This window comes from Cyanistes caeruleus, chromosome 1, assembly GCF_971803275.1.
Source record: "Cyanistes caeruleus chromosome 1, bCyaCae1.hap1.1, whole genome shotgun sequence".
Taxonomy (NCBI): domain Eukaryota; kingdom Metazoa; phylum Chordata; class Aves; order Passeriformes; family Paridae; genus Cyanistes; species Cyanistes caeruleus.
In genome coordinates, this window is record NC_141701.1 from 93,859,734 (window position 1) to 93,874,989 (window position 15,256).

At 37.5% G+C, this 15,256-nt stretch overlaps 1 protein-coding gene across 2 annotated transcripts in view; it reads right to left on the reverse strand.

Annotated features, from left to right (window-relative positions):
* Positions 1-15,256, reverse strand: part of DCDC2 (doublecortin domain containing 2) — a 54,744-nt gene that overhangs the window by 22,713 nt on the left and 16,775 nt on the right. For both annotated transcript variants that reach the window (XM_023919633.2, XM_023919634.2), the window contains exons 3-7: positions 14,417-14,493; positions 14,166-14,297; positions 9,443-9,586; positions 8,538-8,592; positions 6,809-7,004 (exon numbers count right to left, since the gene is read on the reverse strand). In XM_023919633.2, coding sequence (XP_023775401.2) covers positions 6,809-7,004; positions 8,538-8,592; positions 9,443-9,586; positions 14,166-14,297; positions 14,417-14,493 — 604 coding nt within the window. The remainder of the gene's footprint in view (positions 1-6,808; positions 7,005-8,537; positions 8,593-9,442; positions 9,587-14,165; positions 14,298-14,416; positions 14,494-15,256) is intronic.

Consider the following 15,256-nt stretch of genomic DNA (forward strand, 5'->3'; position numbering starts at 1 on the left):
AAATTCCATGCCTGTTCCATAACTCAGCCTTCTCTTGAGTACAGTTGTGTGCTAGGGGCTAAACTGTCAGAAAACAAATGCAAAAGCCCTGAAATGCCTGCCCTGGTCCCATCATTCCAAACTGAGCATCACTACACTTTTACACACTCCTGCTGGGAATTAAGCAGCATGCTTTCCTGCTGATAAGTATATATTTTCCCACATAACATTTTGTGAAATATTAACTCACTTCCTTAAAAGCAAACCCAAAGAAACTCACTGTGTGTTTGAATAAAGTGGCTGCAAGGTTTATCATCATCTGAGTTCCCCACTGGCATTAGAACACTGGCTACCATGATTCATCACTGTAACAATACACACCTACAGCAAAAAGAGATCTCATTTCTTGCTACAGATTTGTCTCCTACTATGCAAGGAATAAGCCAACAGGTCTCGTAAAATCTCTGCAAATGAGAAGCTCTCTCTTTCTTCAGCAGCCTTTTTATCTGCTTTGACAAAGCAGAAATTATATGGTCTGTGTGTTAATGGCAGATAGGTTCTTAATCTTAAAAGTTATCAGCAGGAAAACACAGACAACAGTTTTAGCTCACAATCAGAGTGGCTATTCAGCAGCCCAGGTTTGTACTCTTTGGCAAGTTCATAATTTTACTGTAACCAATTCAGAGCAGGACAGCAATACCTGGAGTTCTGTGCAGCTTTCCTTATAAATAAGGGTTGGCCTTTTTCTTCCTTTTTTTTTTTTAACCCAGTAACAAAACCAGGAAATTGAAATGACCACTAACTTCTAAGACCTCATAACAATCAAAAATAGATCTGAAAAACTGTGGAGTGGCTCAGCCCATCTCTAGTCTGTGACTTCTCTAAATCAGAGCAAAAACCTCAAACTTCATAGTCTATTAACTCAAGAATTATTTTTTTTTTTTTATAGTTTATGTAGGGCATTACTTTGCAAACCATGCAACCACAATTAAACTACTGTATTTGAATGGAATAGACTTTAAATGAGGGCTCTCTCCTGCAAGAATTTTCTGCTGCACTTCTGAATTTGCTACTTTCCTGATCAACTTCCTACACAAACTCTTTGCATGATGTGGCACAAAACAAAAAATTAATAGGCTGGGGGTTTTTTTGGTGGTTTGCTCTCTTCTTTCTTTTCTAAACTTCAAACCAAGCAGCTGATAATTAAATGTACCTTTGGTGTCACTTTCATAAACCCAAATTCTGCTGAACCAGATGCATGAGTCTAAATTCTAAACCTCACATTTCCAGTGGCAATTACTGTTGCATACAATATATTCCATGTTATTAAGGCTTCTGTGAGAGCAGTGGAAGCCTGATTTGTAAGGCACACATTTGTAGTGTGCCTTATAAGTTACAAACACCAAAGCATCAGCTCACAATCTACTGGATTTGCCCTGAGAAGTGGTGAATTAAAATCTTGCACAAAGAGTGTTCAGCTCTAAGAAATTCTTTAATCATCTTGATTTAAGAGGATTATGACATGGATCAGTTGTAATATAAATGGCATGCTGCTGAAATTCTCAGTGTATTAAAAAAAAAAATAAAGTAAATACACAGCTAGCCCAACTAAACTCAGTTGGAAGATTAGGTTAAGCCTTAAATACACTATATGCATAATTCTTCAGATGTTAAGACCCAGGAAACAATTACTTTCAAACAGTCTAGCACTCAAGAGAAGATTCCACATAATGCTAAATTAGAAGGGAAAAGGACAGCAAAGAACACTGGATACATTCACTACTATAAATATTTTCTTTTTATCTATTTCCATACACTCCAAACTATGCATGTGTAAACTCACATTTTATTATATTTATATGTGTAAATGCACATTTTATGTGCATTTTATTGGTTTCAGATTAAAATTTATTAATCATTTATCAGTGACAGCTAAATGCAGCCAGCTAAACTGCCAAAAGTCTTTTTCACTGTCAATCAGGAAAAAGTAAAATTATAATTAAAATTAAATAAAATTCCTAAGATAGTGATAAATGCTTCCCTTATTCAGTCCTAAGCCTTTGAATTTGAAGGACTGTTTTGGAATAAAACTGCAAAGCCAATTTAGGAACTGCAATGAGCCTTCAGAATAGACAGTGCACTTGATCAAAACTGTGCTTGGGAGCCACCATTATCACTGTGTTCCTGGAAGTGGCTTCTAGGAAAACCATGAAGAGAAAATCTCCATTTCAGAATAAGACTCCTCACTCTAAAATGAACCTGAAAATGTCATCATTCAAGACAGCAATTACATACCTACTGCATCCAATACTTCAGTGCCCAGTCTAAACTAAATTTCTAATTTCACAGTCATCTGAATAATAAACCAACCTGATTACCAGCTTTTAAGGTATTTTAATCAGCAACCCCACTAGTCACACAACCATTGCAGGGGTACATCTCACTGAGAGACAAGGTGACAGGACAGAGCAAGGGAGATTCTCCGCTGACAGGCAGACTTTTCAGAGCACTAAAAACACACACATTAGGAGAAGGGGAAGAGCCTGCACAGCCTGTTTTCAGGTTGGACTGGATGTTAATGCAGGTCTTCAGTGTATGAAGAAGTACTGAAAACAACAGGTGAAGCAGTGCCCCCAAAAAAGGGAACATACTCTTTGCCTGTCCTTTGGATCCCAACATACTCTCCCAGCAGCATAAATTCCTTCCAAACACAAAGGGAAGCATGATGGGTCCTCAGCAGACATGTAAGGAAAGCATAAAGACACAGGATAAGTACATGTATGCACACAGCATGTCTCGCTGCCAGAAGAAGCCATGCACAGGTATTGGTATTCTAAAACCCAGAGGCCCAGCATCCTTAAACATTAATTTCAATGGAGTTTTTTGGGGTTTTTTTTTGTTAAAAACTAAACAGCTCTTTGGTTTTTAACAAGATTTGTCCAGTTTGTCTGTTGGCTTTCTTTCCTTTTAACTAAATTAAAGATTCTTGTTCCACATTTTAGCCCAGGATTCACATTAACTTGTAATGAATGCTTAAAATGTAAAAAAAAAACCCAATAATCTTTGCTCTGTTGAGGTCTCAACACACTTCCATCATTTTAATACTAAGCACAATACATTTGTGCAGGTTATGCTTAAAGGCTGCATGGCAATAAAGAGAGCAAATTATGAAATAATTATGAAATTTGAGCTTGTGAGATAGTAAATAAAGGAAAGAAAAATTGTCTTTATGGTATCAAAATGACCAGGCAAAACAACAAAACAACAGTTAAAAGAATCCAAGGGAAAGCTAAAAACCTTGGGGGAAAAAAATTAGAGTTGACATTTAAACTCACCAATCCCCCATCTGTAAGAAAAATCCAAAAATTAATAGTATCACCAGAGGATTGAAATGGTGGTGTTTGGGAAACCCTGATGAAAATTATGGTGAGGGAGGATGGGACTCCAATGAAATAAATGAATCTTTAGCTCCTCTTCTAGAAAGGAAGCAGTTCTAGAATTAAAAATTATATCCATAATTAAGACTGAAGTGTTCAAAAGACCTCAAGGAGGTCAGGAAATAAACATGGTCAGTACTACTCCCTGGGACCCTCTGCAAGTAGCAAACATACAGGAAAAATATGTATGTAAACCAGAGGAGTCAGAGACTGAGCAATTGTTGAGAGTGAGTCCCCCAGGAGCACAAAGAATATTGCCGGATGGAACTGAAGCTGATGGATACCAGGGGCCAGGAGTCTTATTAAACCTAGGACCTGAGCCTGTCAATCAACCCCATTCAATAATCAGCAGGGCAGGAGGAACAGAGGTTATGGGAAGAGCAGGACCAGCTTCCATACCCATGCGTTCATCTCGTGAAATATTCACCACTGTTACAAGGCAATGTACAGATACTCAAATGGATATATCCCAATATCCCCAGAAGTTGATCCTAATATGCTGAGACTTCTACTGAAAGAAGCCCTGATAACATTAAAAATGTTTTCAGTAGGGTGACAAGAGAAAATGAAAGGAGATGTAATACATAATGAAGTGTTACAAGATCCCCAAGATGATCTATCTTCTTGGGCAAGACTCTTTCATGACACCATGCAAGGGAAATGGGCTGGGAAACCATCCCAGAGAACAAACTTGGGCCTTTGAGAGAGGCCCAAAAACTGAAGTGCAGAGACTTCCTGAGTGCCAGGTGAAGACTTTTAAAGATACCCAGCCTGAATAAAAGAAGGATCAAAACACTCCTGGAGCAAAATGAGTTGTAGAGGACTGCAGTATCTTTAGGCACTCCCCATGCAGCTCTCAGGCAACAAGAAGAGAACACTTAGTGAAAACAGTGCAAGGGAGAAACATGAAAAACAAAAGGCTTTCACAGAAAAAACATACCTGCAACCCTTTGAGGAGAGGAAGAGAGAGGAAAGAAAAAACCTCACTAAGTGCTGGGAGAACTTTAGGCTTTATCACCTGGTGCATTATGACCTATCAATGGACTGGTAAGGACAAGCCCCATATTTACTTACCAGTAGGACCTAGAAAACAACCTTTGAAATAAATGATTGATAGAGAAGCTCAAATTTCAGTAAACACCCCAATGGATGCTGAGAAATTAGGCATAAGCTTTAAAAGAAATAGGGCCCACGCACCAGAATTTAATGGACAAAGTAATTTATGTTATACTGCCAAAGTTTGTTTATGTTTACCTGGAAAGACAATGGACCTCACATACCCTTGCAATCATGAAGCATGAAGAAAATACTTTAGGCTACAGTATATTTAAAGGAAAAGTTTGGCTGATGGGAATACTTGGTCATTCAGGCCCACAAAGGCTCCAAGTAAGTTTTCTGAAGAGAATCAGAAAATTTATTCAACATCTAATGGTTTTAATCATGTACTGACAGGAATGGAAGTGGTACTCAGACTGTTAGCTGTCACTAAAAGCAGGTATGCTAATGCCAAAGCTACTGTCTCAGGGCTTCTGTAATTGCTTTTCCAGTCTTCCTTTTCCACATTACACACAAAGTGACAATGGATCACTCCTGACTAGAATGATTGGGACAGAAGGGAGGGTATCAAAGGAATTTTTCATATTATTATGAAATTGTTAACTTTATTATCCCCCAAGCAAACAGGATGGTGGAATGTGCTGATGGTTTGTTGGAAAGCTACTTTACACCTCACACATCTGGATGGGATAAGTTTATCCTCTGTATTATATCAGATGGATAAATGACAAGGACCACGGTATAATGTGGACTTCCTCAATGCTGGCTTTCTGTCAAGGGCAGTCTTTGACAATGAGGGTTGGCTGGGCAAGAGGATAATCACAGTGCAGCACAGCTCAGAGCTGCTACAGCCTGCCTGGCCTGTGCTTCAGGTCACTCCATCTTGAGGTGTGACCGGAACAGAATGCACAAAAGACAGCAGTTTTGCAGAAGGTGAACATTTGGAGTCACTGTAGTACCTTTTATTTTAACTACTTCCTACAAGCTACCAAAGTTCTGACCACAGTGGAGCTCCCACACTCTACTGAGTGAGTGAGTCAGGAGTGAAAAGACTAATTTCTCAAGAGTTAGAATCATAGAATAGTTAAGGCTGGAAAAGACCTTTAAGATCATCAAGTCTGTCAACCCAGCAATACCACCATGTTCACCATTAAACCCTTCCAAGAGTGCCATGTCCATACTTTCTTGAATATTTCCAGGGACTTAATTCCACCACCTCCGTGGACAGCAGGTTCAATGATTTACAACCCATTCTGTGAAGAAATTTTTTCCTAATATCCAACCTATGCCTCCCCTGGTGAAAATTGAGGCCATTTCCTTTCATCCTATTTCTTCTTACCTGGGAGCAGAGATTGAACTGCACCTGGCAGCACAACTCCATGGCCCATTCTCACTTTTACTAACAGGTCTTCATATATGGAGAAAAAACAGAGGATCACAGAAAGAACCAAGAGCTTCTCCAAAAATACACTTGAGCTCAAACTAGAAAATATGCTGCCTTGAACATCTTATCCTCTCCTAGGTACATAAGGCTCACAAAGCATGGAAAAGCTGAAGTGAGAAGCAACCAGTCACTTCTTCAATAAATTTAGTGGCTTCCAACCAATTCTGTCAGCAGGTGGAGCAGCAACAGCACTACATACAGAAACATAAACATTTCGCTATATATGTCTATCTATCAAATAAGGCTGTACATTTATATATATTGTATCTCTTTTAAAAAATGGGGGGAAAGGGATTATCACGCTATAAGATAAGAAAAACCGTTTTGCAAAGAGGATATTTATGCCTAAATTTGCAAACTGCTGCCACTGCTGTGACAGCACAGAGAAGGGCAAATTCTGAAAGGGCCTCCAGCAGCTCTGCTGTAGGATTAGCCTCAACAGCTACCATCTAACTGGAGATTTTGTTTGTGTTCTTCCCCCAGGGTCTAGTAGTTTTGTTACACAGAGCCAGGCAGGTAATCAGGGATCCTTAGGGACAGCAAGGGGTCCTTTGAGAGCACCAACTCCTTTTCTTCATCTTATTGCAGGGCAGAAGAGGGGGAAAATGGCAAAAATATTTTTTTTATTTTCCTTTACCAAAGGTATAAAGATAGAACCATATGAGCTTAACTTTCAAGGTATACTAAAAATATACACTGCATCTTGTGCTCCGTAAATGAAGCCAGGAATGTAGTGGATATGCACAAATACATTTCCTAAGAAGAAAGAACTTTGGCAATTCCAGTTAGCCAGAGTAAATGGACAATTGAAGAACTATTCAAGCATGTTATTCTACTGCTTCACTTGTTTAATGAAAAGCCACTATGCTACAATAGTGTTTATCTCACTGACCATTATCTTGAAGGACTCCTGTGGAAGCTGTTACTGTCTGTTTGACTTTTGTAGAGTGGTTAGAAAAGTGTTGTCTGGACACAGAATTCTCTTGATTCTGGCTTTTTTTGTCTTTCCTTTTGAGAAGCTGAGGTGAGGAACTGTTTTCTCCCCAGTCACTGGATCCAATGGTAGATTTAGATTGCCCATCATTTCCCTGAAAAGAAGAGGATGTAATTATCAGTGATGTAAATTAACAAGCTTATTTTTAAAATTTCATTAAGAACTGGTATCAGGTGTTAAAGAAGTGTAATAATTTCCAATCACTACATTTAAGTAATATCTTAAATTATCCAGAAAAGTACAACTGTCTTATCAACTTACTACATGATCTGACCAATTAAATTCTCAACAGCTTTCAGGAGAAAAATCACATCCTTATTATAAGAAAATAATGTTTCATTTAATGAAGAGAATGGCTAGATGAGTCTATGCATGCATGCATATTATATGCAGCTATCTCATATGTGTGGACAGTCACAAGACATAACACATGACTTGTTAATATGACATAGTATGACTTGTTAATAAATCAGTGTCTGTGTAAATGAGACCTGGGCATTATTCTAAGTGTCAAGAGAAGCTGGAGGAGAAGGACAGTGTTCATGGGGCAGTAACACATTCAATAGAATGGAACAGAAACTTGTCTATTTTATTGCTTCTTTTTAGTGGCTCCAGAGACTTGTTTGTTTGTTTTGTTTTGTAAACACAAAATGGACATGATCATGGTAAATGGACATGATCAACTACCACAATTATAATGACAGACTGTAAGTCTGATTTCCTGCTGTCTTGTACTTGTACAGTAAACTGCACTTGTGAAGAACTGGTGAAAACAGATACTTATATTCTGTTTTGGCACTAAAATTAAACCCACAGAGGATTCTTATAGCAAGGTGGGGTTAGCTTCTTCTCCCAGTCAAAAAGCAATAGGACAAGAGGAAAGGGCCTCAAGCTATGCCAGGGCAGCTCAGGTTGGACATGAGGAAGAATTCCTTCACTGAAACAGTGATTAAGCATTGGAACAGGCTGCCCAGAGAAGTGGTGGAGTCACCATTCCTGGAAGTGTTTAAGAAACAAATGGATGTAGCACTTTGTGCTATGCTTTATTTGACATGGTGGTGATAGGTCAGAGATTGAACTCAATGACCTTGGCGGTCTTTTCCAACCTTAATGGTTCCATGACTCATTTTGTACACATAAAAATAGCTATGCAGGATACAAAGCAGTGAAGGATCAAGCTCTGTATAAAGTGGTTACCTCGAATAAAACATATCAGATTGCAAACTGGCTTAGGGCCAGTTTGCAATCAAATCAGTTTTCAGACTCAGCGTTCAGAAACACAATTTTCTGCAAAATGTTTGGTGAAAGGTTCTGTCTTTTTTCTTTAGGTATATAATTTGAAAAAATAAAGAAATACACAAATATATGTGATCAGGTTTATAGGAAAGACCTCAAGCCAGCAGCTGATCTTTGCTATGGAAGCTTTTATAAAAACAAAGCAGCCCTTTTCACAACAATATTTCCTCAGATTTCTTCTGTCTAATTGTCATTGCAAATAGCTACAGATTCATCAAGCTCTAATAAGCATGCCACCAGGTGGCTGTGGATTTTCTTCTCTTCAGAGAGCCCAAAGGACAGGGACTTTCCATCTGCCAGAATTTAGCTGAATTAGAAATTCAATACTTACACTGCCTTTAGACTTTCGAGATCCCACAATCGGAGGTAGTACAGAGGTTTTGGAACTGCAGAAATAAGCCAAATCTTAGAATTGTGTACACTGGCACTGGCACAGACACTATGTATCTATAATCAAGTCAGATAACACCAAGGTGGCTACAGTAACAGAGGTAATTGCTTTTTTCAGTGTGTTTTCACTAAGATCACTCATTCTGTGTACTAGACTATGCTTAAATGCATAATCATTAACTTATTCAAACAAATGCATGACCCCACAATGCATACTTTATATTCCAAAAAATATTGCAGAGCAGCATCCAGTGAATTACTATGTGAGTGCTCCTAACAATTTCCATTTCTTTCCATTTATTTCAATGAAATGGTTCCAAACTTCCATTTTTTCCAAAGGTTCAAAAAGCAAAAGTTTCTCCTCACAGACACCCAGTTTAGGACTCTATTATGTGATTGTTCTAGCCTACAACAAATAGACCCAAACATAAAACAAACTTAAAGGAGTACATGTTTCACAAAACATTACTAAGCAAGAGTAGACCTAAACTGCTGTAGCTGCACATAATCTCATTCAGCTGTACACATTTGTATCACAAGGAAAAAGAAAAAAAAAAAAAAAAAAACCAAACAGGATTACTTTGACTTGGATTAATTCTTCTCTGATGCTAATTTTGTGATACATTATCAAGGGAATGCTTATGACATGAACCGGTCTTCTGAATTTCCATTTTTGCTTTTCATATTTTTATCTCAACTTTCTCAGAAGCTGCCAATGAAGTTTAGCATCCATACTAACCCATGCATCATTCTTGGACTAATAATTTTGTACATTACTAGTGGCACTTTGTAAACAAATTGATACACACAAACACAGGAGAAGCATCACACATCTCTAGAACATACCCCTGTGGCCTTCTTGTCGTAGATTTGGACAACAGATCACCATAAGGCAACTTCTTAAACTTTTCTCTACCCACTGCAACATAAATTTGCCCATTCTCCAAGTCTGACCCATTCTGAACAAGCTTTCCATCTACAGTGTAGAGCCTGAAAAATACAAAAATGCCTATTTTAATAAATCTTAACATTGTTAATGCATTAAGAGCACTGAAAGCTATGTTAATCTAAACTCACTAAATATATGTTGAATTTCCAGACATGAAACCAAATAAAGTACAGTGGACACCATACAATAATCAGTAACTACATTTAAAAAAAAAAAAAAAAATCCAACCAACCAACCTAAAATCCAAGAAAAAAAATAAAACAAACAAACTGCCAAGGAAAAACAGCAAAATAACTACTTAAGTCACAGTTTATATAAAACTAAGTATGAAGTGCTATAATAGATTAAATACTGTCATAATTTCTAGAAAGAAATAGATTACTTTATACTTCTAAGGTCTTCAATACCTTTTCCCTGTTACCTTGGAAGGAATCTATTCCATGAGTTCCTGACCCCCTCTCCTACCAAGTTCCACATTCTATCTTTGCTCAGGGAACTATGCAGTATCCTGAGAAGAACAGGGCGTTCATGACTGAAAGTCTTGTCCACCTAATGCATACCATGCCAATAATATTGCACTTATACTGTTATATTGTGCAGATCAGAATGTTGGAACCTGGTGGGAATAACAGGAAATACAGTACTACATTAAACCAAGAAGCATGTATCCTGGGCACCTACCAATAATGACTAAGCCTATTACACCAGGTGTATTTTTACCATAATAACTTCTTTTTGAGAAGAAAGAAATGCATCAGGGACTGGTTGGGGGAATTTACTTTCTTGTCAAGTTTGTGATTTTATTCTAGTATGGTCAAAACAGTGAGTAAGAAGTAACATTCAATAATAAATTAGCTCTTTCCTACAAAGTAGAGTTCGAAACTCAACAATATTTATATTTAATTTAAAAGTCAACAATAACAACTTTCATTTAAGTCTTAAATGCAGGAATGTTTAATGGGTATCTTAACTGCCTTTCTAGAAGGCCTTCTACAGGAGCTTTACAATGTACAAATTTATTGTCACAAATTTCAACCCAACACAAGGATATATATAAAAAATACACACAACCATACTGATGCTTGACTTCTCAAGGCATCAGTTCAATGAACATTTGGGGAACAATATCAAGAGGCTGCCTTGAGTACACACTTGACTTATAATGTGCATAAATTTTCAGTTTAATAGAGAAAGAGCTTTTAAAATTGATATATATTGTGGCATAACCTTGAACAAACACAGAAGAAAATCATGCACTTTACTGAACCAGGGATCGCAGAATACCTGAGGCTGAACAAGATCTCTGAGGACCACTTAGTCCAATCATGCCTTGCAGAGCGAGAGCAACTACAGTAGGTTGTTCAAGACTGTCTCTAGGTATGTTTTAAACATCTGCAAAGATGGAGACTCCACTGCCTCTCTGGGCAACATGTTCCACTGTATGATGACCATTACTTTTTTATTTTGTTCAAGTGAAATTGCCTGTATTTCCCCCTTTCACTGTGCACCACTACAAAGAGCCTGGCTCTGTCTTCTTCACTCATTTCCACCAGGTATATACACACATTTAAAAGATCCCCCTGAGCCTTCTCTTTCTCAGGCTGCAGAGTCCCAGCTCTCCTCACACCACAAGTATCCTCAAGCCCTTCCTCTCTGCAGCCCTTTGTTCCAGCATGTCCACATCTTTCTTGTATTACCCTTGCGAAGGTACCTTGATTTTCTGTGTCTCCTGCCACATGGGAACATGTTTCTACGTGCAAAGGCTGAAAATTTTGAAAGGTGAAATTGCAGCTATTTTAAATCTAGATCACATTGCTGCTTCCTTGAGAAGAGGTATGCTAACTGGAGAGCCTCATTTGTATTACTCATATTTATTTCATAGTGTAAACATTCCACAGGCATGCCAGCAATTCAAAGAGCAATTTATGTTTCACTACCACAGAGTCAACATCAGTTACACACAAATAATGAAAATAAAACAAGCTATCGGAAAATCAGCAGGAAGCCTATTTCTGAATTAATCTCACTGTGTTCTGCTAGATTGCACTTTGCTTTGGGAACTCAGGGGAAAAAACAGCAAATGAAGTGTACCACAGCTTAGGAATTATTTATATATTTGTATGGGGCTGCAGATATAGAGGGGTACATTCAAAATAACTGGGTGCTATTTTTTTCCTGATCTTTTGTTTCGCTTGTGCTTTAATGTTATATTTAAAGCACAGAAGTTGTTTGTTTAATACAACTCAAAAAAATGTTACAGATTACCTGGCAATCTTTAACTGCATTTTTCATCCTGAAAATAATAATCACAAGAGCAAAATCAAGCATAATCAGTCTCTGAAGATGGAAGTGAAATCAAAACACATTTTTTAAAAATGGATATTCAAACAAATAACTAAATTGACTTAACAAGCATATGCAAATTTTGTGACACTAATTTCTGAAGCTATGTTTTTACAATTTCTGAATTTTGAAGCCACAATTTTCACCCACCCACTTTGCCACAACCATCCACACATCAGCTGGGTTCTCTCTGGCTTGTATAATGTAACAAAAATATCCTCATAGTCACCTCTTATGAGGATGACCTAGGTTTGCCTTGTGAGATGTCAGTGGATTTCCATTTTCCCTCCTGTATCCAAGCTAAAAAGTGACAGCCAAAAGAAAGCAAGCATACAGGCTGACAAAGGGAGACAGCAAAGACACAATTTCTGGGACAACATCCCAAATTTCCACATGCTAATGCACCAGGTACCTGCCCATCCTGCTGCAGCCCATCCCCACCAACAACCTGGCAAGCAGAAAAGCTGCTTTCCTATCATCTCCCCTCTCATATTTCTTGCTTGCATCCCTATTCTGATCAGGGTGATCAATCATTTCTTTTTTAAAAGCCCCATGTGAAGCTGTATGACTTGGTAGCTTTTTAAGTCTTTTAATAACATGGAAAAGAAAAAGCTGCCATGTACATATTTTAGGTTCTTGTAAGTCCACTTATCCTTCTTTAATGAGAAATTTTGTCTTCCCAGCATCAGTGGTTTTACCAAATCTCCCCTAATGCTAACATAGTTTCAGTAAAACTCAGCAAGTAATGTGTAACTTATTAGAAAACTACGATTACTTTACTAATATGTATTTCTAAAATTTTAAGGAAAAGAAAATTAAAATGAAAAAGAAGTGCAAATGGAGTTAATAGAAAACCAGCAAGGGAAGAACATTAAATAATTAAAAATGTCATGTACATTATCTTATTTTTAAGGATTAAATATGAGCACTGAAGGGAACGTCTCAAAAGGAATCTTAGTTATATATTGAATGCTTTCATGCACAACATTCAGTTTCACCAGAGTGACACCAAGTAATGAGAATAAAATGTGAAAGATTTTTAAATTGCTAAACAACCTGAGAGCAGAAAGAATTGGTATGTTGTAAATGTCTCTTCTAGCTTTGTTCACTTTTGAATTACACTAGCTGAGAAACCAGCTGATCCAGAAACCTTCAACACATACAGGTTTACTTTACTGCAAGTGAAAGTCCTAAGTAGCCAGCTAATAGGAGCAAAAAAGTGCAGGGCTGAGAGGAAAAATTTGAGAGCTAATATTCAAGAGCATTACCTTAATCTTTTCTCACCCATATCAAACAGGAAAACAAGCAGAAGAACTAAAAGACTGTCTTATCTTCACTGTTTTGAGAAAGATTTTGCAAACTTAGCCTCAGACATTGCATAGGCTCTGAAGAATGATTTTCCACAAAAGGTCCTTTCCCATCTGATGAAGAGATTTCTGTAATGTGCTCTGCATGGGGCAACACTGGAATGTCAATAGTTTGCTTGCACACCTTGACAGCCCACTTACATGGCTGTGTTTCTCACGGACATCACATCTATGATTTTGCTCTAAAACTTGCAACAACTACCAAATGCCATTTTAGGTAACTTATTTCACACTGTAAAAACTTTAAGGGACTGAAACCTACCTACCCAATAGGTCACCTCCTACTCCTTGGATATCACAACAACTCAGACCAGGTGAGATACTGGAATGGGCAAACCCCAACACCAACTTTTGCCTTGGCTTTTAATAAGCTTTTATTAAGAGGCTGAGAGCTGAATATGAAGCACATCCTAGTCTTGGCCCAGGTATACAAACCCCAAAGAATCTATTGTATTTTCCTTGAAATTGCTTGCCCCAATGAATTTAAAGAACTATCAAAATTAAAAGGTAACACAAATCATATGTATCTCACATTCCAAACATCTTCACCAACTTCACCATGTTCATTTATTTTATCATGACATGTAACTTAATTATTTGTACTAAGTGTATTGCATTAGTATTGTATTATTACAGGCCTGCTAACTAAATAGTTAATTCATTAATATTAATTTAAAATTAACAGCTTAAGCAAATTGCAGTTCGTCTTTTTTTTAATAGCAGTTGAAATGAAACCTGAAGGTTACTTGGAGTCAACATGTTTCCATTTTGTGGCTTTTTGACATATTTTAATTTTCTTACAGTGAAACTTACCATAAAATAGGAATTATCCGATATATCTAACTATGGAATTTTAGAAATATATCTAGGCATATAAAATGTATCTTGCAAATATTCAGCTTCCTTATACCTGTGAACAGCTCCACTTCTGAGGGTAACTTTTCCAGTAACCATTTCGAGAATATGATCCCAGTGATTCAGTGTTTTCCTGGGAATGAGGAGGCGTACTGCAGGGCTAATAAGGTCTCCATTAGCAATCAGGCTGAAATAAAGCAAAGTAAAATAACTTGGAGGAGCATTTTAAATGAAGCTCACCCGAAGTGAACACACTGTCACCATCACCCCTGAAATGGCAATCTGCTAAGTGAAAATCCTACTCACAAAATAGTGTAGGGCTCCTGCAGAGGCTTTCGAAACCGTGCTGATGCGGTGATTCTACTGTGAGTGACTGGCTTGACCTGCAAGAACAAAATAAGAATTGGAAATTACGCAGTCTTCACAGACAGAAAAACTGACTGTGAAACCCACCATTATGTCTTTAAAGCATGCACTTTATTCCATTCCAGCTTTACCTTCTACATAGCACACACGATTACTTGCTGCAGGTTTATGTGTGTGATGAATAACAACCACAGCACAGCATACCACCATATGCACCAGGGAACAATACATGGTCTGCACTGAGAGGACAGAATTGTATGGACATCTTTGCTTGTCCTACAGACCCAAAGAGATACCCCCAAATGCTGTTTGCACTTAGTCTTTATTGCTTATAACCATGGCACAGGCAGTTTAACTATCCTCTCTTTTTAATAATAAATGCCATTTCTAGATCTCTCTGCTGTTATAATAACTTTGGTCTTGCTATTATAATTTTGGTCTTGTACACGCCTTTAATACAAATCTATCAGTAATTTATAAAGGTTCCTGAATACTTTGCTCATTTTAGAGCAGTGACTCAAAAGTTAGGTGAAGTGCAGATTTTTTGCCTTCAGAATAATACATATGCTACTTAATTCTCAACCTTATTCCCTGTACTCTTTTGAACAGACACAGAATTGAGATCAACATTAATGTTGCTATTCTAAACAGAAAGTTAAAAAAAGGAAAAAGATAAACCCAAACTCCAAAATCATTAGGAAGATTTTTTTTAATTCTTCATCATTAGCAAATAAAAATAAGGTGTTATAGCCAAACATTCAAAAGCTACAGTACATGCAT